We start from the raw sequence: 19,974 nt of genomic DNA, 5'->3' as shown, positions 1-19,974 counted from the left end.
GAGACTGGCACCGCAGATACCACGCTAAAAGGGTGAAGGCCTGGGTGGCCTCGGGGCGGGGCCTCCCCACCAGCCCGTAGCTATTGGCCCTCGCAGCATCTACGCTGGTGGGATGGCAGGGGTGGCCAGCTGGGGCGGAGTCTTCCGTCCCCTCCCCCGTCAGGCCGCACCCGTCCTCACGGCTTCGGAGAGACCACTGGCCCGCTGCCGCCTCCTTGAACTGTCCCTACGGTGCGCCTGCCCAGGCGGAGACCCGTGCACTGCAGCGGGATCGGCTGACGCAGGGGCGCCGGACCCGCGCTTGCGCAGCGGAGGAGCGAGAGCAGGGACCCCCCAGGCCAGCGCGTGCGCGAGCTGTGCATTGGCCCGTGGGCAGGCGCTGGGATGAGCCTCCCGCCGCTGCTGCCCCACTGAGGAGGCAGGGTGGGGTGTAAGAGGAGGGCGGCCCGCTCGCACCCGGGCCGGGCCATGGCGTTCCTGGCCGGGCCGCGCCTGCTGGATTGGGCCAGCTCTCCGCCACACCTGCAGTTCAACAAGTTCGTGTTGACCGGCTACCGTCCAGCCAGCAGCGGCTCGGGCTGCCTGCGCAGCCTCTTCTACCTACACAACGAGCTGGGCAACATCTACACACACGGTGAGCTGCGCCCCACATCCCATACCCGCAAAAGCCCTGCCTGCGCCGGGCTGGGGGCCCAAAGGCCGAGGAGCAGGCCAAGGAGCGACCAGATTCTGGGCTGCCCCTGTCCTGGCACAGCCAGGAGCCGCGGTGACAAAGCTGCCATTGTCCGGGACGGCACAGATTGCTTCCGCTACCCCGGCAGGGCCCCCAGGGCAGGCGAGGGAAGCAGAGTGGGGGACCAAGTCTGCTTAATCCCTCTGAGCCCCGGGGAGAAGCAGCCTGATATCCAGCCCCTTCATAATCCCGGTTCCCTGTGCACCTTCCCCACCAGCACCCGTCCCAGACTTGGGTGTTGACTCGGGCGAGAAGGGGTCCAGGAGGAAAAGTCGGGCACCGGCCCCTCCCCGCGCAGCCGCCCTGCCAACCCTTTCCGGAACAATCCAGTCTTGGGACTCCGCCTGGTGGTGACACCTCCGCTGCCCCACCACCACCTCCGCAGGCGTGGGGCCCTTCCTGTGAGGCCCGGCGGAGCTGTGCTGACCAAGAGAGGGGGCCCTGAGCGGGCTGCGCCCAGCCTTGGTACCTCCTCCACTGGGGGACTGTGGCCTGGCCAGACCCTGCCAATAATGGGTAGCCAGAGGCCCCAGTCCACTGTGCCCGCTTTTGACCCGCGAGGGCAATGTCAGAATGCCAGCAGGGAGGGTAGAACGCCTAGGATGGGGGGAATGGAGCTCCCAGAGGAGGTACCTGGGTTGAAGATGGAACAAGCTCTTTTCCACCTTTTCCTGCCTGACCTAGCCCCGTTCAGAAGACAGAAGATTGCAAAGCTTTCATTTGTCTGATTACTTATGGAGAGGAGAGACATGGGGTTGGGGGGAATAAGCTTAAGGGCCCTGGGATCTGGTATTATTGCCCCCATGTCCTTTTCAGAGCTCAGCTCGAGTCACACCGTGTTCTGGCTTCTGCTGACACACAGAGGCCAGGTTGGGGTTTGAGGTCCCTTGCTTTCAGGGAGGTGATATAGTTGCAGAGGTAAGAGCAGCTTGGGAGTTAAAGAGGCCTGGGCTCTCTTCTACTTGCCGGAGACACCTGGGACAGGTTACTCAGTTTCCTCACCTGTGAAGTGGGGATAATGATCTCTTCTACTTCCAGAACTATTGTGAGCTCTGCTGAGTAAGTAAAGTTCCTGAAAGCCCAGGGCCTGCCTCTGTCCCAGGTCTGGCGATAGCTGTCTATCACTGTTGTCAAGACCTGTCTTGCTCTCATTCCTCTCATGTCTCTAGACTGTGGACTCCTGAGGACATGACCTGTCCTCCGTGCTGAAGTTGTGTGATGGATAACTGTCTCCTCCCCCCAGGGCTGGCCCTGCTGGGCTTCCTGGTGCTGCTGCCAATGACCATACCCTGGGGTCAGCTGGGCAAGGATAGCTGGCTGGGGGGCACACACTGTGTGGCCTGCCTGGCACCACCCGCAGGCTCTGTGCTCTACCATCTCTTCATGTGCCACCAAGGGGGCAGCCCTGTGTACACTCGGCTCCTTGCCCTGGATATGTGTGGGGTCTGCCTTGTCAACACCCTCGGTGAGCCAAAGGATGGGGGGAGGGGCTAGAAGAATGAAATCTGTGGGGCAAGTGGGGAGGGGGCAGTAGGGGACACTCACATGAATCCTGGGTAGAAAGGGCAGACAGACCCCCAGACTGATGTGCCCTCTCCTGCTCTCTCCTCTGCAGGAGCCCTGCCCATCATCCACTGCACACTGGCCTGCAGGCCCTGGCTTCGCCCAGCTGCCCTGGTGGGCTACACCATGCTGTCAGGTGTGGCTGGCTGGAGGGCCCTTACCGCCCCCTCCACCAGTGCCCGACTACGAGCTTTTGGTTGGCAGGCTGGTGCCCGCCTCCTGGTTTTTGGGGCTCGGGGAGTGGGACTAGGCTCCGGAGCTCCAGGCTCCCTGCCCTGCTACCTGCGCATGGATGCCCTAGCACTGCTTGGGGGACTAGTGAACGTGGCCCGTCTGCCAGAACGTTGGGGACCAGGTCGCTTCGACTACTGGGGGAATTCACACCAGATCATGCACCTGCTCAGTGTGGGCTCCATCCTTCAACTGCACGCTGGTGTTGTGCCTGACCTGCTTTGGGCCGCCCACCATGCCTGCCCCCCAGACTGAACCACCACCCACACAACATGCCAGCCTGCCCAATCTTCTAGGGCTAACATCACCAGGCTCCCCTCCTTCTGCTGGTCTGCAAGGGGCTGGCTCCCTGGATGCTTCCCAGCCCTTGTCTGTTCACCCATTCTTCCCTGTGGAGTCTCTTCTCCAATCCACACCTTCAAGCTCCAGCATCCTTTCCTGCCTTCTTCCAGGGTACTGTCTTCCTATGTGGGCTGGAAGGAAACCAGTCCTTCTCAGGGCCTCAGCTTACCCTCTGTGACCTATGAGTTGGGCCAGAGGGATTCTGGGGTCAAGTCTTGCTTTCTCTGATAGCTGGAGTCCTGCCAGCCCAGAGCCATAACCCCACCGTGCCCCTCCTCAGACCTTCACATAAGGTACCACATGGGTGGCTGGCTGGGCCACCAGCCCATGATTCCTGACCTCTGACTTTCAACCCTGCACGCCAGCCCTCCTAGGAACCTGAGGCTCGCCTACTCCTCCCTTCTGTCCAGACTGTGGAGCGGGGAGTTTGGGTAGCAGGACTATCCCTTTACCCCAGGAATAAGGGGCAGGAGGACTGCTGCTACTTTTTCCAGGTAACTGGCCAGATGTAAAGAGCTGAGTGGCCCTGGACCTGGGCCCCACGTGGCTGGGGGCCCACCCTCCACATTGAACGCCATGCTCTAATAGCTCAACCTACCCACCAGGGACATACCTGCTCAGGAAATCTGTTCTACACAGCATGGGGCTCCCAGCTGCAATCTGCTGGCCTGAGGCCCTGCTTCAAAGCTTGGCCTCAGTCCATCCCAGAGCCCTCAGACCCTGGGTGATGTCAATAAAATGGGCAGAAAGCCCTGTGTTGCCATGCAAGCAAGCTTGGGCGCTCCCAAGATTCAAATATGTTTTATTAGACATGGCCAGGCAGAAGGGACCACTGGAGTTCCCAGAGGGACCCCAGCCTCCAGGAGGATGCGGGAAGGAATTAAAAGGTTAAAAGCACCAGGGCTGTCTGGGCTCAGGTTGGGCCCAGTGAGTCCTCAAACAGGCTGAGGAGGTTCCGAGGCTCAAAGGAGGGGAAGGAGCCCTGAGGGGCCTCAGAGTCAATGTCACTTAGGTCCAGGGCATCCCTAAGGGGAAGAAAGAGAAATGACACTCAAGATTCAAAAGACCCTCCTCCCTGCCTTCTAACCCTAGGCCCACTCACCTCAGTGTGTGCCTGCTCTGGGGGGTGGAGGTACTCCTGGCAGCCCTGGCCAGGATGGCCTCTGGAGAGAGCGAGGGCCTGTATGGGGTGGGCGAGACAAGCAGGGTGTCAAGCAGTGGGGAGCACATGGGGAGGAGGTCCTGGGAAGAGCAAGATCAGCCCTGTCCCTGTGCAGCCTCCTGCTGAACACAGACAGGGGCCACAGCGGGGAACAATGAAAGTATAGTGCCCTTCCAAAGAATAATTTCCACAACTTTAAAAATCTACCTGATTACACTCAAAGGCCACCTCTGTCCCTTTTCAGAATACAAGGACTTCAAATGAACTGGCTTTGGAGTGAACCTGTGGTAAATGAAGCTTATTTGGTACTTCATGTCAATTATAGTGTCCCTATGACAATGGGGTGACCTTTTCATAAGGGGTTAATGGTATGATTCCTTCTGAGAACTGTCTGCCCTGAGCATGTATTTTTCCTTTGCCACAGTTTCTTAATTACAGCCCCTCACTTGGCCACCAGGGATCCTGGACTAAGGAATTCCTCCCAGGATGGGGCCTTGCCAGGCTCTGAGAACTTTGTCCCATGAAAGACACAATGCCTTGTCCTTGGGCACTGGCAGCCTCCACTGAGCTTGGCGCCATACTGCCTACTCTCCCACTGGGGGCTGTGGCCCTCCAGCTGCTCCCTTGAGTGGCAGTGCCCTAAGGGCGAAGTTGCCAGTTCTGCACAGTGGCCATTCCACTCACTAAGCTTAGAAGAAACAGTTGCATTCAAACCAGGACAGGCTGCACTCCTGCCAGCCTCAGTGCCCTTCCCAGGGTATGATGGGGCCAGATTTGCGGGAGGGATCCCTGCTCACCACTAAATCCCAATGGAGCCTGGCCTCTATATGGAGTTTGGCCACAGTGACAGCCCACCTCTCCACCCCTTACCCATCAGTCCAGAGCTCTCACCCACCCTATGCTGTCATCATCCCAGTTGCTGGAGTGGCTGCTGTCCAGAAGGAAGCTGCAGGGTGGTGAGCCAGGCGGGGTGGCTGGAGGGCCCGGGGACTGCAGCCAGCTGGCTGGGTGAGCCAGCCCATGCCAGAGCCAGCACAGCAGGGCAAGCAGGGCCTGTGGGGACAGGGAGCCGAGGGAGGCTGGGCAGACCCCAGGGCCAAGGATCAGGGTAGAATAGCCTGTCACTTTCACCAGGCTTACCTGCCACAGGGCCCACCCTCGACTTAGGGCTTCAGCAGCCATGTACCACAGGACACTCCAGGGCCGTGGCTGCCTGAGCATAGGCAGGGCCAGCAGGGCCTCAGCTGTGGGCCGAAGCTTGGGATCAGGCTCCAGCATCATGATGAGGACAGACCGCAGCTCAGAAGACAGGCCTGTCCATGGGGCAGGGCCATGTCAAGGGTGACTGGGCCCTGAACCCAGCAGTCCCCCACAGCCTGCCATTCTCTTCCACTCGAGTCTGCCCTCCCTGTGACACAATGTCCCCTCCCATCCTTGCCCCCTACTCACCGGCAGTGAACTCTGGGGGCAGGTAGCCCTGGCGCAGCTGTTGCCAGCCCTCTCCACCATGGGGTAGCTCCATGTTGCATGCCACTTCCAGGATGGTGAGACCCAGACTGGGAGGCAGGCGGTGGGCACAGAGACAGGGACAGAAGATAGGCAAGGTTGGCCTTGAGCCACAGATCCCAGAGTCCCAGGATGCCCCTGAGAAGAGGGTGGGGAACGGCTGCTGTCTTCCACCATGAGCCAGGGAGACGGGGAAGGAGAGACTGGGGGCTCTGAGAAGGCCTCAGCAGGACCAATGACGGGAACACGCCATGAAGCATGGACCTAGTGCCCAGCACGGCCCACACATGACTGTGGAGAGTCCTCCTGGCACCTCCACCTGACAGACACTATGGTTATTAGTGTTATTATCAGGGTCCTGTGGACATGGCTGGATAGACTGTTAGAGGCAGAGCAATGGTTACTGGCATGGACCATGGAACCCAGAGCCTGGTTCAGTCCAAGCTTCACCACCTAACTGAATTTTGAGCAAGTTTTTTTAACCCCCCTGTGCCCATTCCCCTGTGAGTAATAATTGTCCCTCCGTGGAGACGTGGTAAAGAGATGGGTAAATCCAGTAGGGCAGCTCCAGATGGTTCACTGTCTAGCCTGACTCTGTAGAACCCCCTCAACTACAGGATGGGGCCTTCATACTCTTAGGGCACTGTCTCCTACCTAGAGGCCAAATCTTCCTGACTTTGAGCCAGGATGGCATTTCCCTCCCTCTGCTACTGTACCCCAACCAGGAAGGACCTTCCGAAGCCCAGCCTTTACCTGAACACATCGGCTGCTGTCCCGTAGGAGCCCTGCAGCAGCTCAGGGGCCATGTAGCGGGGATCTCCCTCCTGGGCCTCACCAGCTCCAGACGCATCTAGCTCCACCAGCAGCCCAAAGTCACCCAGTTTGCAGCGGCCCCGAGGCCCCAGGAAGATGTTGGCAGGCTTGATGTCAAGGTGGACCAGGCCTTGGCCATGCAGGTGAGCCAGAGCAAGGAGGGTATCCCGCAAGTAGCCCCAGACCTGAGCCTCAGGCAGGCTAGTGCCCCAGGCCTCACAGTGCTGCTGTAGGCTGGGACCACACAGTTCTGTCTGCAGGTACAGGATGCCACCCTCCTCCCAAGCTCGCTCCAGTCGCACACAGCGTGGGTGCTTCCCCACCTTCTCATGGCCGCTGACCTCAGCCAGCTTTCGGGCCCGATCCTTGGGTCCCCGGAATGGCGACATAGAGCGCTTTATTGCATAGAGCCGGCCATCTTCCTTGGAGCGCACCTGGAAGGAAGATAATGCCTGCAGGTGGGGTGGGAGGTGGCCCAACCATTTAGCAGCACAATCCAGCAGGTTATATTAAGATTTCATGTGCGGAAGGTGCAGTATGGCATTTACCTTAGAAAGACCCCTGAACATACAATAGCAAGACCAGATGCTGGTTCCCTGGAGGCCCAACAAGGAAGAGACAGGGCAGACATCTAAGTACTAACACAGAGGGTCTCTAAGACTATTGTGTGAGGTGAAAAAAGCTGGCTACAGAACAATACAGGCAGTGTGATTCACTGTGTAGAATATTAATGGTTTATCTCTGGTCAATTTTAGAGGTGTAGAGAAAGTTCTGGAAGGAAGGATGCCCATCTGAGAAGCTTAGTGGTTTCCTCTAGGAAGAATTAATCTAGGGTGGGGGAGCTGGTTTATAAGGGGGATAAACAGTAATGGGAAAAAATACAATAAAAAAAAAGAAGTAATCTAGGGGTCCATGTTGTTTATAGTACTTCTCTAAGGAAAACTACCATTTAGAAGAAAATAGAAATTATTGGAAAATGTTTTTTTAAAAAGGTGGCATACAGGGTATAGCCTAAGTGTCTGCAACCTGAGTAGCGGGGCAGAGGGCAAGGCAGAGCTCACCAAGAACCCCAGAGTGGCTGGCTCTAGGCTGGGAGGAGATGGTAGCTGGGAGCCACTCCCAGGCATGCCAGGCTCTGGAAAAGGCAGGAGTGTGCACTGAAGGGCTGTCAAAGGGGCCTATGTGGGGGTTATAAGAAAGTGGCCAAATCAAACCCTGAGGACGGCCACCTGGAAGCCCAGGAGAGACAAAGAGGAGAGAGAGCTGCCCAGAATACTATCCTATCCAGGCAGGGGTAGGGAAGCAAGGGGGCGTCTCCAGACAGGCCCATAGAGTTGTTACTCCACTTACCTTGAAGACCTCTCCATAAGAGCCATGGCCCAGGCGGCCAAGCCTCTGGAAGCTCTGCTGGAAAAAGGACTCCGGCCGGCTTGGGTCATAACCGGGACTCTGCAGGGTCTCAGAGGCTTTGCCTTGAAATGACACGCTCCGGGGCTGGGGCTGGTGCCAGCCAGGGGTCCGAGGAGGAAAGAGACGACTAATGGGGATGCTGCCCTTGGCAGGAGGCCGGGGCGGAAGGGTCCGGCTAAGCCCCCTGGGCCTCTTGAGGGAAAAACCAGGTTCTGCGTGGCGAAAGTAGGCTGGGACTGGGATGGGGGTGCCACTCAGCGGCGGTGGGGTGCCCTCTGTGGGCACAGGCATGGCCAGCACAGGAGGCCCTGAGAGGTAGAGTACAGAACAGTGTGTCCACTCAAATGGGTCCTTGTCCTGTGGCCCCAGAGAGGCTGTGGAAGAAGGCCGAGGCTACTCTGCACACATGTTCTGCTTTAAACATGGAGGCCGTGGAGACACAAGTACCTGTCAGGAAAAGTCAGAGGACAAATTATACAAACCCGCATACAGCTGTCTGTACCTACAGGTCACAGAAACAACTGCATGGGGTCATGGCCCAGAGCCTCCCACAGTCCAGCAGAGGTCAAAACAAGGCAGGTTTGGGAGCCGTACAGCATGTGCCTGCAATCCCTGCCTTGTCACAACTGCTATTTAACATTACCATATGCAATCTCTTCCAAGACGGTAAGAGGGAAATAGTCACACAGACCCATACTCCCTTATCTCCAATTCCATAGGGAAAAAAAGAAGGTCTAATTCCAAGTTTCTTGCCTTCTTTTTCCTAGTTGTGATGCTAAAACTCATGTAGTAGTTTCACTTTCAACTCTTGTGTTGCAGAGGCTAAATTCCAGCTGAATGTAGCAGAGAGGGCTGCCTCCTTCCACCATCCCCTACTGATAAGGCAGAAACTCTGTCTTAGGTCTAGTAGACTATGAATAGTGCAGCACAATCACTCAAACCCCAGCTCATTCCTACAGAGGAGGTTCTACCCTGGGAGAGGCAAGCTGAGAAGGCCAGAGGCTTCTGCCTTCACCCTAAGGTAGCAGTGTCACTCAGGGAGATGGGCATAACTGTCCTGCCCTCAGCTCCAGAGCTGCAGCTCAAAGATTTTGCCTAGGGAGAGAGAGGTTATAAAACAGAGAGCTCTGGCCCTAGTGGGTTAGCTTAGTTGGTATAGGTGCATCACCCTATACGCTAAGGTTGTGGGTTTGATGCCTGGTCAGGACACATACAAGAATCAACAAATGAATGCATAAAAAAGTGAACAACAAATTAGCCCTGGCTGGTGTGGCTCAGTGGATTGAGTGCTGGCCTGCAAACCAAAAGGTCCTAGTCAGGGCACGTGCCTGGGCTGCAGGCCAGGTCCCCAGTCGGGGACGCATGAGAGGCAACCACACATTGATGTTTCTCTCCCTCCCACCCTTCCCCTCTATCTAAAAATGAATAAAATATTCAAAAAAAAAACTTAAAAAATCTACAGGTGTACTTTAGAAAATTATTTTTAAAAAGAAGTGAACAAATCAATCAATTAAACATTTTTTTAATTAAAAAACAAAAATAGAGCTCTGAAGCTCTCTCCTTGCCACCCCCTGCCTGCACCAAAATCCTGACTTTATGTGAAACAGAATGAGAAGTTCAAGTTTAAAGGTGCTCTCAAAAATCAATTGAGCCCTGGCTGGTGTGGCTCAGCTGACTGAGTGCTGGCCTGTGAATAGAAGAATCGCTGGTTCAGTTCCCAGTCCGGACACATGCCTGGGTTGTGGGCCTGGTTCCTGGTTGGTAGCATGCAAGAGGCAACCACACACTGATGTTTCTCTCCCTTTCTTTCTCCCTCCTTTCCCCTCTTTAAAATGTAGGTAAATAAAATCTTAAGAAGAAAAAAAAAAGAATCAATCAGGATCAATCAGGATTTAGGCTCCGGCTGGGGTAGTTCAGGTGGTTAGTGTCATCCCCATACACCAAGGTTGCAGGTTTGATTCCCAGTCATGGCACATGCAAGAATCAACCAGTAGGGGTCAAGGGGGGAAAACTGGGACAACTGTAGTATCATAAACAATAAAAATTTAAAAAAAAATTTTTTTAACAATCAATCAGTGAATGCTTAAATAAGTGAAACAACAAATTGATGTTTCTCTCTCTCCCCCCCTCTCGAAAATCAATCAATAAATACAAATATTTTTTTTTTAAAAATCAGTGCTGGTGGTAAGCAAGGAGAAGGTGGCTGGTGATTCCATTATCACAAAAAGCTAAATCATGGGCCAGCTAGTTTAGCAGAGAGAATCAGGGAAAGAGCCAGCTAAGAGCCTTCCTGGTCTCAGAACAAAGCTCAAACACTGAATTAAAAAGCTACCCTGTTCAGCCCTGGCTGGCGTAGCTCAGTGGATTGAGCGCGGGCTGGGAACCAAAGTGTCCCAGGTTCGATTCCCAGCCAGGGTACATTCCTGGGTTGCAGGCCATAACCCCCAGCAACCGCACATTGATGTTTCTCTCTCTCTCTCTACCTCCCTCCCTTCCCTCTCTAAAAATAAATAAATAAAATCTTAAAAAAAAAAAAAAAGCTACCCTGTTAAAGGAGCCAAAATGTAATTATATCAGTCTATAGAGAAATTGATACTGCAGGACAAAAGCAATACAGAAGACAGAAATTGGGGTAGCCTGACAGGTGGATATGATCAGGGAAAGCACAAAGAGAGTCCCCCAAAATTCTCAGTGTGCCAGGTTGACTGTGCACATGTTCCAGCTGGACCCTGTAAGGAGCAATGTCAGAGACTTCATAGACTTCATACTGCAGAAAGAGACATCACTACAATGGTCCAACCAGTCACTAAACAAACAGATAAGCAAACACACACAAACGCATGCACACGCATGTGCACACATGCACACACACGTGCACACGCACACACAGCCCAGGCTGGGTGTTTCAGTTGGTTGAAGCGTCAGCCTGATGTGCTGGTGTTGAAGGTTTGATCCCCAGTTGGGGCACCTGTGGGAGTCAACCAATGAATGCACTAATGGGTAGAATGGCAAATAGATATGTCTCTCTTTCTTTCTCTCGCCTTTCCTCTCTCTTTAAAAATCAATTTAATTTTTTTTTTAAAATCACAAGCCCTAGAGGGGGTGGTGAGGAACCAGTATACACAGTGGCTAAAACATATTATCTAAAATGTCCATGACCTGAAGATCCTGGCTGGTAGCTCAGTTGGCTAGAGAGTCACCCAATATGCCAAGGTTACTGGTTTGACCTCTGTTCAGGGCACATACAAGAAGCAACCAAGGAGTACATAAATAAGTGGAACAACAAGTCATTGTTTTTCTCTTGTTCTCTCTCCCCTTTCCTCTCTCTCTCAAATCAATTTTTAAAAATGTCCAGTTTTCAACAAAAAATTTCAAGTTGTGCAAAGACACGGGGAAAAAGGCAACAGAAACTGCCTATGAGAGGGACCAGATATCAGATGTAACAGATTAAGACTTCAAAGTAGCCACTGTAAATATGTTCAATGAACAAAAGAAAGCCACGCTTAAAGGAAGCATGCTGACATATCACCAAATAGAGAATATTAATAAGATAGGAATTATTGAAACAATCAAATGGAAATTGTGGAGTTGAAAAGTACAATAACTAAAGTGAAAATTCACTGGAGGGGTTAAACATTAGATTTGAACTGGCAGGACAAATAATTAGTAAAGTTGAAGATAGATTGATAGAAATTATACAATCTGAAGAACAGAGAGAAAAAAGAATGCCAGGAACAGAGCCTGAGAGAAATGTATCACACCCTAAGTGTACCAACATAAATATAATGAGGGTACCAGAAGAAGAGAAGGAGCAGGAAAAATATGCTAAGAAGTAATGGATAAAAACTTCCCAAATGTAATTTAGAAAAACACATAGTAAAGAAGCTCAGTAAACTTCAAGTAGGATAAAAACACAGATCCACAAACACATTATACTAAAAGTGCTGAAAATCAAACAAGGAGAAAATCTTGAGAGCAGCAAGAGAAAAATGATCCATCACTTAAAAACCTCCTCATAAGATTAACTGCTGACTTCTCATCAAAAACAATGCAGGTCAGAAGGAAACAGGAACCCTGGCTGGTGTGGCTCAGTGGATTGGGCCGGGGCCTTCGAACCAAAGGGTTGCTGGTTCAATTCCCGGCCAGAGCACATGCCTGGGTTGTGGGCTGGGTCCCCAGTGGAGGGTGTGCAAGAGGCAACCACACATTGATGTTTCTTTCCCTCTCTTTCTCCTTCCCTCCCCCTCTGTCTATAAAAATAAGTAATTTTTTTTAAGGCAACAGGATAAGGTGTTCAAAGTGCTAGGAGAGAATTTGTCAACCAAGAATCCTATATCCATCAAATTATTTTTCAAAAATAAAGGCAAAATAAAGACATTCCCAGATAAACAAAAAGAGAAAGAATTCATTGCCAAAAGACCTACTTTACAAGAAAAACTAAAGGAAATTCTTCAAACTAAAAGCATGTGATCCCAAGCAGTAATTCTAACCTACATGAAAAAACAAAAAACACTAGTAAAGGAAATTATGCAATATAAAAGAAGTATAAATGCATATTTCTTCTCCTTTCTTCTCTTAGCTAATTTAAAAAGCAACTGTATAAAACAATGTGTAATTGTATTGTTGGGTATATAACACAAAGAAGTGTGATATACTTGCATATAACCGCACAAAGGAGGCAGGAGAGAATAATACTATTGGACTAGAAAATGATACCCAATAGTAACTCAAACCCACAGGAACAAATGGAAAGAAACAGATGTGGTAAATAAGGTCACTGTAACAAACATTATGCATATATATTCTTTCCTTTCTTCCCTCAGCTTTTTTTTAAAGAGCTGATTTTATTTATTTATTTTTAGAGAGAGGGGAAGGGAAGGAGAGAAGGAAAACATCGATGTGTGGTTGCCTCTCACATGCCTCCTACCAGGGACCTGGCCTGCAACCCAGGCATGTGCCCTGACTGGGAATCGAACTCACAACCCTTTGGTTCGCTGTCTGATGCTCAATCTACTGAGCCACACCTGCCAGAGCACCTCAGCTTTTAGATATATATATATTTTATTGATTATGCTGTTACAGTTGTCCCAATTTTCCCCCCTTTTCCCTGTTCCACCTAGCAACCCCCACTCCCTCAGGCTATCCCCACATCATTGTTCATGTCCATGGGTCAGGTGTGTAAGTCCTTTGGCTACTCCATTTCCTGTACTGTACTTTATACCCCCATGGCTATTCTGTAACTACCTATTTGTATTTATTAATCCTCTCACCTCTTCACCCATTCCGCTACACCCTTTTCCATCTGGAAACCATCAAAACACTCTCCACATCCATGATTCCATCTCTGTTCTTCTTGTTTGCTTTGTTTGTTTTTTTTAGATTCAATTATTGATCCATATGTATTCATTGCCATTTTATTGTTCCTAGTTATGATCTTCTTTTTCTTAAGCAAATTCCTTTAACATTTCATATAATAATAGTTTGATGATGATGAACTCCTTTAGTTTTTTGTCTGGGAAGCTCTTTATCTGTCCTTCGAGTCTAAATGTTTTGTTTGTTTGTTTGTTTAATTTTATCTTTTTATTTTTTAGAGAGAGGGGAAGGGAGGGAAGAAAAGAGAGAAAGAAACATCAATGTGAGAGAAACATCAATTCTTTGCCTTCTGCATGTGCCATGGCCCAGGACCAAAATCACAACCCAGGCACGTGCTACACCTGGGAATCGAACTGGTGACCTTTTGTTTTGTGAGACAACACCCAACCAAATGAACCACGCAGGCCAGAGTTCCCTCAGCTTCTTTAGGAAATTAAAGACAACCTAAATAAGTGATGGGGCAAAAGTAGGTTTACAGTTGTGAGTACGAGAAACAGAGTTTATTCTTGTATTAGTGATTAATTCCTGTATTATTTTCCATACAAACAAATGTAAACCTGCTTTGGCTCTACCCCATTAATGGAAAGATATTACATGTTCATAGATCCAAAGATTTAATATGGATAAAATGATAATACTCTCCAAATTAACCTACAGATTCAGCACAAACTCTATCAGAATCTCAGCTGGGTTTTTTTGCAGAAACTAGCAAGCTGATCCTAAAATTCATATGGAAATGCACCAGACCCACAATAGCCAAAAACAATCAAAATGAAATTGGAGAACTCATACTTTGATTTCAAAACTTACTACAAAGCAACAATAATCAAAACAGTGTGGTATTCACATAAGGATAGACACAAAGATCAAATAGAGAATTCAGAAATAAACCCTCACATTTATAGTCAATTAATTTTGACAAGGGTGCCAAAACAACTTAGTGGGAAAGAACAGTCTTCACAACAAATGGGACAACTAAATATCTACATGTAAAACTCATTTGGCAGAAAAATCTGGTCTGACCTTTTTTCCCTCTAAGTATGAATGTTTATATATTTCTCAACAGAAATATTAATGTGTTTCATATTGGATGATGTCCCAGGCCCATGGGTGGTGTTACATATAAGTGTCATATGCACCCTATTAGCTTTCTAAAATCTGACACCTTTGAATTCTGAAATTCATCTGGCTGATTCAGGGGGTTTGTGGACCTATAAATTAACCTCAGGGAAGGCTCAGCCTAGTGTCTAGCATGCAGATTCCTCAATAAGTGCTGTTAAAAGACACACAAAATTACAGAGGCCCCATGTGTATAAGTGGCTTTGTGTGTTGGGGCACAGAGGGCTTTTTGTGTTGCTATAATGTTGTAATTAAAACAAAAATAAGAAAACAAAAGGGGGAAGTTTACTTTTGAGAGGGAGCCACAGTGTATCAAAAGATGCCACCCCCAACAAGAGGTGAGCCAGTAAATGAAACAAGGGGGACAGTCATCTTGAAGTGTACACTCCAGTCCCTGGGAGAGTGAGGACTGAGGGAGGGACCCCCATGGGTGCCTGCCTAGAAAACTCACCCTACATATTGTGATGACCCTTCCTCTGCCTCTTTTACCTCAGGAATCCCATTCCAGGGTTTCTCAAAGTGAAGAGCTGGGAGGTCAGGATCTTCCAGGGTACTGGTTAGAAGTACAGCCTCCAGACCCAGTCCTGTCACATTTGGAGACACTGGCCACCTGCATCTTAAACCAGTTCTCAGACCATCCCAAAGTCACATTTTAGTACCACTGGCCTGGCCTAACAGGTTTGTGGGTGGGGCAGGGTAGATAGAAGGAGCAAGGTGAATCCAGTGTGGCCCAGAGCAGAGGCAGGGCCAGGGTGACCTCTACAGCTTCTACAAGCCTCATCCTCTCTTTGGACAGGACACATCTGCTGACCTCGGTCTACCACACTAGACTGTGAATTCTTCCCGGGCAGGGCAACAGCAGATTCACCTCCACGGGGGTAGGGAAACAAACCCTGGCGAAAAGAGTTGAGTAGACCAGCTGTCACGTGGGAGGGGCTGTGGATGGAATGTGGGTGGGGCTTTTCCTAGGGAAGGACAAGTAACAGGGGCGGGGGCAGTCGCTGGGGTTCCCAAATGAAAGGGGACAGGGAGTCTGTGGAAGGACTGGGAGCGGCAGGGTCTGTCACCCCCAGCAGCTAGAGGGAAAGTGGGCGGGGTCGCCCGGGGCAGGGCCAGCCAAAGAAAAGTTAACGGAGGGACACGGCGGGACACAGCCCGACTGAGAGGGAGGACGTCCAAGGGATATGAGGGAGGAGGATGAGGGTGAGCAGGGGAGGAGCTCTCCGAGGGCAAGGGGTGCCAGGAGCGAGGGGAAGAAAAGAAGAGGGGAGGGCGGTCTGGCCGGAAGACCCTCAGGGCTGGCTCTGGGCTCACCTGGAGCGGGTAGGCGGGGCGCAGCTCTGCGAGCTCCCAGATTTCGGGTCAGCAGAGGCCGCAGGGACCTGTCGGGGGGTCAGGAGGGCCAGGGTCTGCCGTCGACAGCTCTCTACGCCCAGGCGAGAGGAGCCTCTGGAAGGGGAACGGCCCGTGAACGCGCGCGGAGTCAACTCGCGCCAAAAATTCCAAACCGGACTCGAGTCCCCGCCCAAGAACGCCTCTTGCTCCGCCCCCTCCCCAATTCAGCCCATCAAACAGCTCAGCCTTCTTGAGCTCTGCCCCTCACGTCCCTGCGTGCTGGTCGCCAATCGCGACCCACAAGTTCCTCCTGCTGAGCGTTCTTATTGCGCAGGCGCAAAGCCATCCCGGCGCCGGCCGGGGGAGGGGCAGAAGCGGATACGCCTTGCTGTCGTGTCCCTGAGGCGTTACAGCGGGTGTGAACTGTACGTTAGGTCCCTTCCACCTCTCTTCCGGGACTCCGACCGACCTCTAGACCCCGGTCCTGTCACCATGATTCTTTCTGGCTTAGTTTTCTCTTCTATGAAAGGAGCAGTCACCGCATTTTGCCCCGGAGGTGTAGTCCAGGAGGCGGTCACCTTAGGGCAGGACAGGAAGTTCCTGCGTCCTATAGGATCCCGGCGAGGTGGAGTTCCCTGGGCTCGCTGGTTACCCCCACCCCCCAGGCTCCACCACACACGCGTGCGCGCGCGCGCGCACACACACACACACACACACACACACACACACACGTCGTGCACCACATGGTGGATGCGGTGGGGATGCCAGACAGGCATTCCTCAGACCCGCGGAACGAGCGGTTTTGGCTTTGGGAATCAGAAAATGCCAACCCAGGAAGCTTTCCAGACAGCTAGGCTGGAACCTCTCTGCTTCCAGGCTTCAGCCACCTCGGCCGCAGCCCTCTTCATTCATTGGATTTGAGACTTGAGCTCAGCTCACACCTCCCTCAACTCCGGGTCTGAATGACCTTGGAAACGCACCTGGGCCTTTCTGAGCTTCGGATTAGTCTCCTCTCTAAAACTTGAGCTGATGAAGCTTTCCTCAAGGAGCTAGAAGTTCAAGTGGAATGATTCCCTTAAAGTGCTTTATCAGGAGGCTGACACAGAGCAAGTGCTGATTCCTAACATTAGTGCAGCTGAAGTTACTCCTTTACGGAGCGGACCTTTATTTCACTCAACAGGGTGGAGGGGAGTCACTCTCCCAGGCCACCCTCCATAGAGTGCTCTGCATCTCATCACATACATTTTCGCACTTCATTTTCTTCTTATTGCAACTCTATATGAAATTCTATCCTGCTTACTGGTTTACTTATTGACCACCTGACCCTCAAGTTTCTGAAAGGTCATGGACTCCAGGACTCCCAACCCACTACAGTTCCTGGCCTTCAGTGAACATTCTCCAGTGCACAGATCAGCCTGACATCCCAGGTTAGGTCCAGAACCCTGGAGGACTCAGCCCCCTCCCCTTTCCTTGCACCCTTCCTTTGCATTAGCATCTCTGGCAGCCATAGTCCCTGTGACTCACCCTAGATCCTCATTAAAGACCCCAGGCTGGTCCCCAGGAGGCCTTGGGAGCAGGCATACCCCTCTCCAGCTGCCATCCACTCTGCCAACCCCATCTTCGAGAGTCCTGGACTCAGGCCTTTTTCCAACTGCCCATTCCTGAAAGTCTAACTCACAACAACTTAAAAATATTTTTGAATTAAAAAAATATGCTTCCAATGGACATTTTATTGTGTAGAAGGGCTCAAATGTAAAGTTAAGTACAGATAGCAGGAAAGAGCATGGGCCATAGAGTTGGGGAAACTGGGGCTCCTTTTCTGCCACACAGAAGCTATATAATCATGGGTACGTTTCTTTATGTCTCTGGGCCTGTTTCCACATTTGTAAAATGGAGATAATAATAGTTCCTACCTCCTTGGGGAGTATGAGCATTAAATGAGAAAATGCATGTGAAGTGTCCAATACAGGGGCTAGAACACAGTAAGAGCTCATTGTTTAATAGCAGTAACACTCCCTTATTTGCACAGTGTTTTACAGTTTTCAAAGCAACCCCCTGGACCAAAAGGAGGAATTTGGAGGAGAGGGGTCAAGATTCCCACGCCCACCCCAGAGTCACAGGGGTAGAGGCATGGGCCCTCAGGATTTGAGACCACACTGCTTGGCTGGGGCTCCATCTAGGAGAAAGCCCCCACCTCCTGCCCAGGAGTGTGATTCCTAGCTACACATCCACATGAGAGCTGACATCCCAGGTTAGGTGGGATGGCATCCCAGGTTAGGTGTACTCCACACACGTCCCCGTGTGTCCCCATCACCACAACAGCACCTGTACCTCTCATACTATCTCCAGGAAGTCCTTCAATGTGGCCACAAAACAGGATAAGGTGGAGTAAGAAAGGCAAGTAAAAGGCCACAAATGCAAAAAGACAGCTACCTAGCAGAAAAGGGGAGATTGTGATGGGTGCTTTTAGGGAGCCGACTGTGTTCTATTTCTTGACTTCTGTGCCAGCCACATAGGTGTTTGCTTTGTAGATATTTATTATATTGTACATTTCCATCTTATGCACACTTCCAAATGTACATAGTATTTCACACTGGTATACAATCTAAGCCAAGGCCTTTCTACTCTGCTTTTGTTTCCCATCTGTAAAATGGAGTATCAAGTAGCTCCGCCAATAGCCCTGACACTGGGGTACTATTCATATCAGTTTAGAGGACAGTCAACAGACTCAGGGAGGTCAGATACCTGCTCAAGCTCTCCAGCTAGATAGAGCAGCTACTTAACCCAGAATGTACACCATATTTCACACAGTTTTAATAAACTGACAGTTTATTAAGCTGGTGTGTGAGGAGAGGGAATTAACAGAGGTCAACTTTACACAGTGCAAATGCCTGAGGATGCCAGGGAAGGTGTCCCAGAGCCTCGATTCAGGGATGGGGCTGAAGAGCTGCCACATAGAGGGTCAAGAGGGTGACCTGAGGGCCCTTTAGCACAGCTGCAGGTTCAGAAGGTATCTTTCCTGTAGGCTTCTGGTTGCCCTTCTAGCTAGGGGAATTCTCCCTAATTCCCCATTTGGTAGGTAGGTGGTGCTATTGAGAGTAGAAGGCTGGGAGCCTATTGACACAGGCTATGTCATTTTATTTTATTTTATTTTATTTTATTTTATTTTATTTTATTTTATCTTCATCCAAGGATATGTTTACTGATTTGAGTGAGAGAAAGAGAAAAAAGAACATCTATGTGAGAGACAAACATCAATCAGTTGCCTCCCCTGTGCACCTTGACTAGGGATCAAACCCGCATCCTAGGTGTGTGCCCTGACCAGGAATCAAACCCACAGCCTCTTGGTGCATAGGATGATGCTCCAACCAACTAAGCCACCTGGCCAGGGTGGCTGTGCCATTTTAGGTGACTGACTTCTTGGGCCTCTGTCTTGAACTTTAAAACTTTTTTTTTTTAATTTATTGATTTTAGAGGGGGCAGAGACAGAAGAGAGAGAAACACTGATTTGTTGTTCCACTTATTTACACATTCATTGGTTGATTCTTGTATGTGCCCTCACTGGGGATTGAACCTGCAACCTTGGCTTATTGGGAAGATGCTTTAACCAGCTAACTGAGCTACCAGGCCAGGGCTGTCTTGCACTTTTAACACCCCAGCTGTCACCTTGTCCTGGGCTTCTAGCTCTGGCCCTCAAAGTTGTTCCTCTATGCAGAGGCTGGGCCATGTCCCCTCAAGCCTGGGAGCAAGGGGAAGCCGAGGCCTGGACTCCACCAGGAGCTCTGTCAGCCCCAAAATGATTCATGCGCTCTCAGGCCTGCCTGTTTGGGGCTGGGGGTGAGCTGAGGGGACAGCTATGCTGGGGGTAGGGGTGGTGGCAGTGCAGGGGCTGTGGATGTCCAACTGGACCTGATCCTTGTCCTGAGTAGCGTTAAGCTGGCCCACGGCCCCTGGCTGACTGACATTTCCCACAGGCCCATGCCAGCACCCAGGCAGCTTGGCAGTGGTGGTGGGCACCAGCATTCGCTCTGGAAGTGGCCAAGCAGGCACCCAGCCTTTACCTCCCACACGGCTCTTCCTGGTCTCCCCGCCTGCCTCCTCCTGAGACAAGCTTCCCTGGCACCCTGTGGGGTGAGCTGAGTGTCTGTGTGACTGGGTCTGTGTAGGGGGCCCTCAAGTCTCAAGCAGACACCTTGGGCCCAGACTGGTGCAGGGCAGGCAAAGAGCAATGCAGTGTCTGGAGTAACTGGGCCTGTTGCTGCCACAAGTGTGTGGAGTAGCAAAGAGTGAAGGACTGTGAACTGGGGTTGTGGGTGTAGGCTACCTGGCTTCAAAGTTCAACCCTGTTACTTAGGAGGTATGTAATCTAAGCCAAGTCCCTTCTACT

General features: G+C 51.2%; 2 protein-coding genes and 1 long non-coding RNA gene across 7 annotated transcripts; 2 read left to right on the top strand and 1 right to left on the bottom strand.

Moving 5' to 3' along the window:
• Positions 1–92: 92 nt before the first annotated feature.
• Positions 93–4,415, top strand: PAQR4 (progestin and adipoQ receptor family member 4). Of its 3 annotated transcripts, XM_028510803.2 has the most exons (4): positions 515–634; positions 951–1,114; positions 1,977–2,198; positions 2,349–3,637. In XM_028510803.2, the coding sequence occupies exons 3-4, from the start codon at positions 2,012–2,014 to the stop codon at positions 2,780–2,782; spliced, it is 621 nt and encodes a 206-aa protein (XP_028366604.1). In that variant the 5' UTR covers positions 515–634; positions 951–1,114; positions 1,977–2,011; the 3' UTR covers positions 2,783–3,637. The 3 variants fall into 3 exon arrangements, with proteins under 3 accessions (XP_028366588.1, XP_028366597.1, XP_028366604.1); XM_028510787.2 differs by lacking the exon at positions 951–1,114 and having other exon boundaries at positions 93–634; positions 2,349–4,415; XM_028510796.2 differs by lacking the exon at positions 951–1,114 and having other exon boundaries at positions 501–634; positions 1,903–2,198.
• On the bottom strand, positions 3,655–16,498 carry PKMYT1 (protein kinase, membrane associated tyrosine/threonine 1). 3 transcript variants are annotated; one of them, XM_036019980.1, is made up of 8 exons: positions 16,418–16,498; positions 15,567–15,701; positions 7,701–8,207; positions 6,291–6,784; positions 5,481–5,587; positions 4,927–5,344; positions 3,972–4,049; positions 3,655–3,894 (listed from the first exon to the last, which is right to left on the bottom strand). In XM_036019980.1, exons 3-8 carry the CDS (start codon positions 8,049–8,051, stop codon positions 3,783–3,785), a joined length of 1,560 nt encoding a protein of 519 aa, XP_035875873.1. In that variant the 5' UTR covers positions 8,052–8,207; positions 15,567–15,701; positions 16,418–16,498; the 3' UTR covers positions 3,655–3,782. The 3 variants fall into 3 exon arrangements, with proteins under 3 accessions (XP_035875873.1, XP_028366316.1, XP_035875872.1); XM_028510515.2 differs by lacking the exon at positions 16,418–16,498 and having other exon boundaries at positions 4,927–5,084; positions 5,172–5,344; positions 15,567–16,224; XM_036019979.1 differs by lacking the exon at positions 16,418–16,498 and having other exon boundaries at positions 15,567–16,225.
• Positions 6,403–7,251, top strand: LOC118499279. The gene is made up of 2 exons (XR_004901805.1): positions 6,403–6,493; positions 6,611–7,251. It is a non-coding gene; the product is annotated as an uncharacterized LOC118499279 (long non-coding RNA).
• Positions 16,499–19,974: the final 3,476 nt, after the last annotated feature.

The sequence above is a fragment of the Phyllostomus discolor genome, chromosome 3 (assembly GCF_004126475.2).
Source record: "Phyllostomus discolor isolate MPI-MPIP mPhyDis1 chromosome 3, mPhyDis1.pri.v3, whole genome shotgun sequence".
Classification (NCBI taxonomy): Eukaryota; Metazoa; Chordata; class Mammalia; order Chiroptera; family Phyllostomidae; genus Phyllostomus; species Phyllostomus discolor.
Note: the sequence above shows the minus strand (reverse complement) of the source record. Positions and strands in the feature narration are given on the sequence as shown.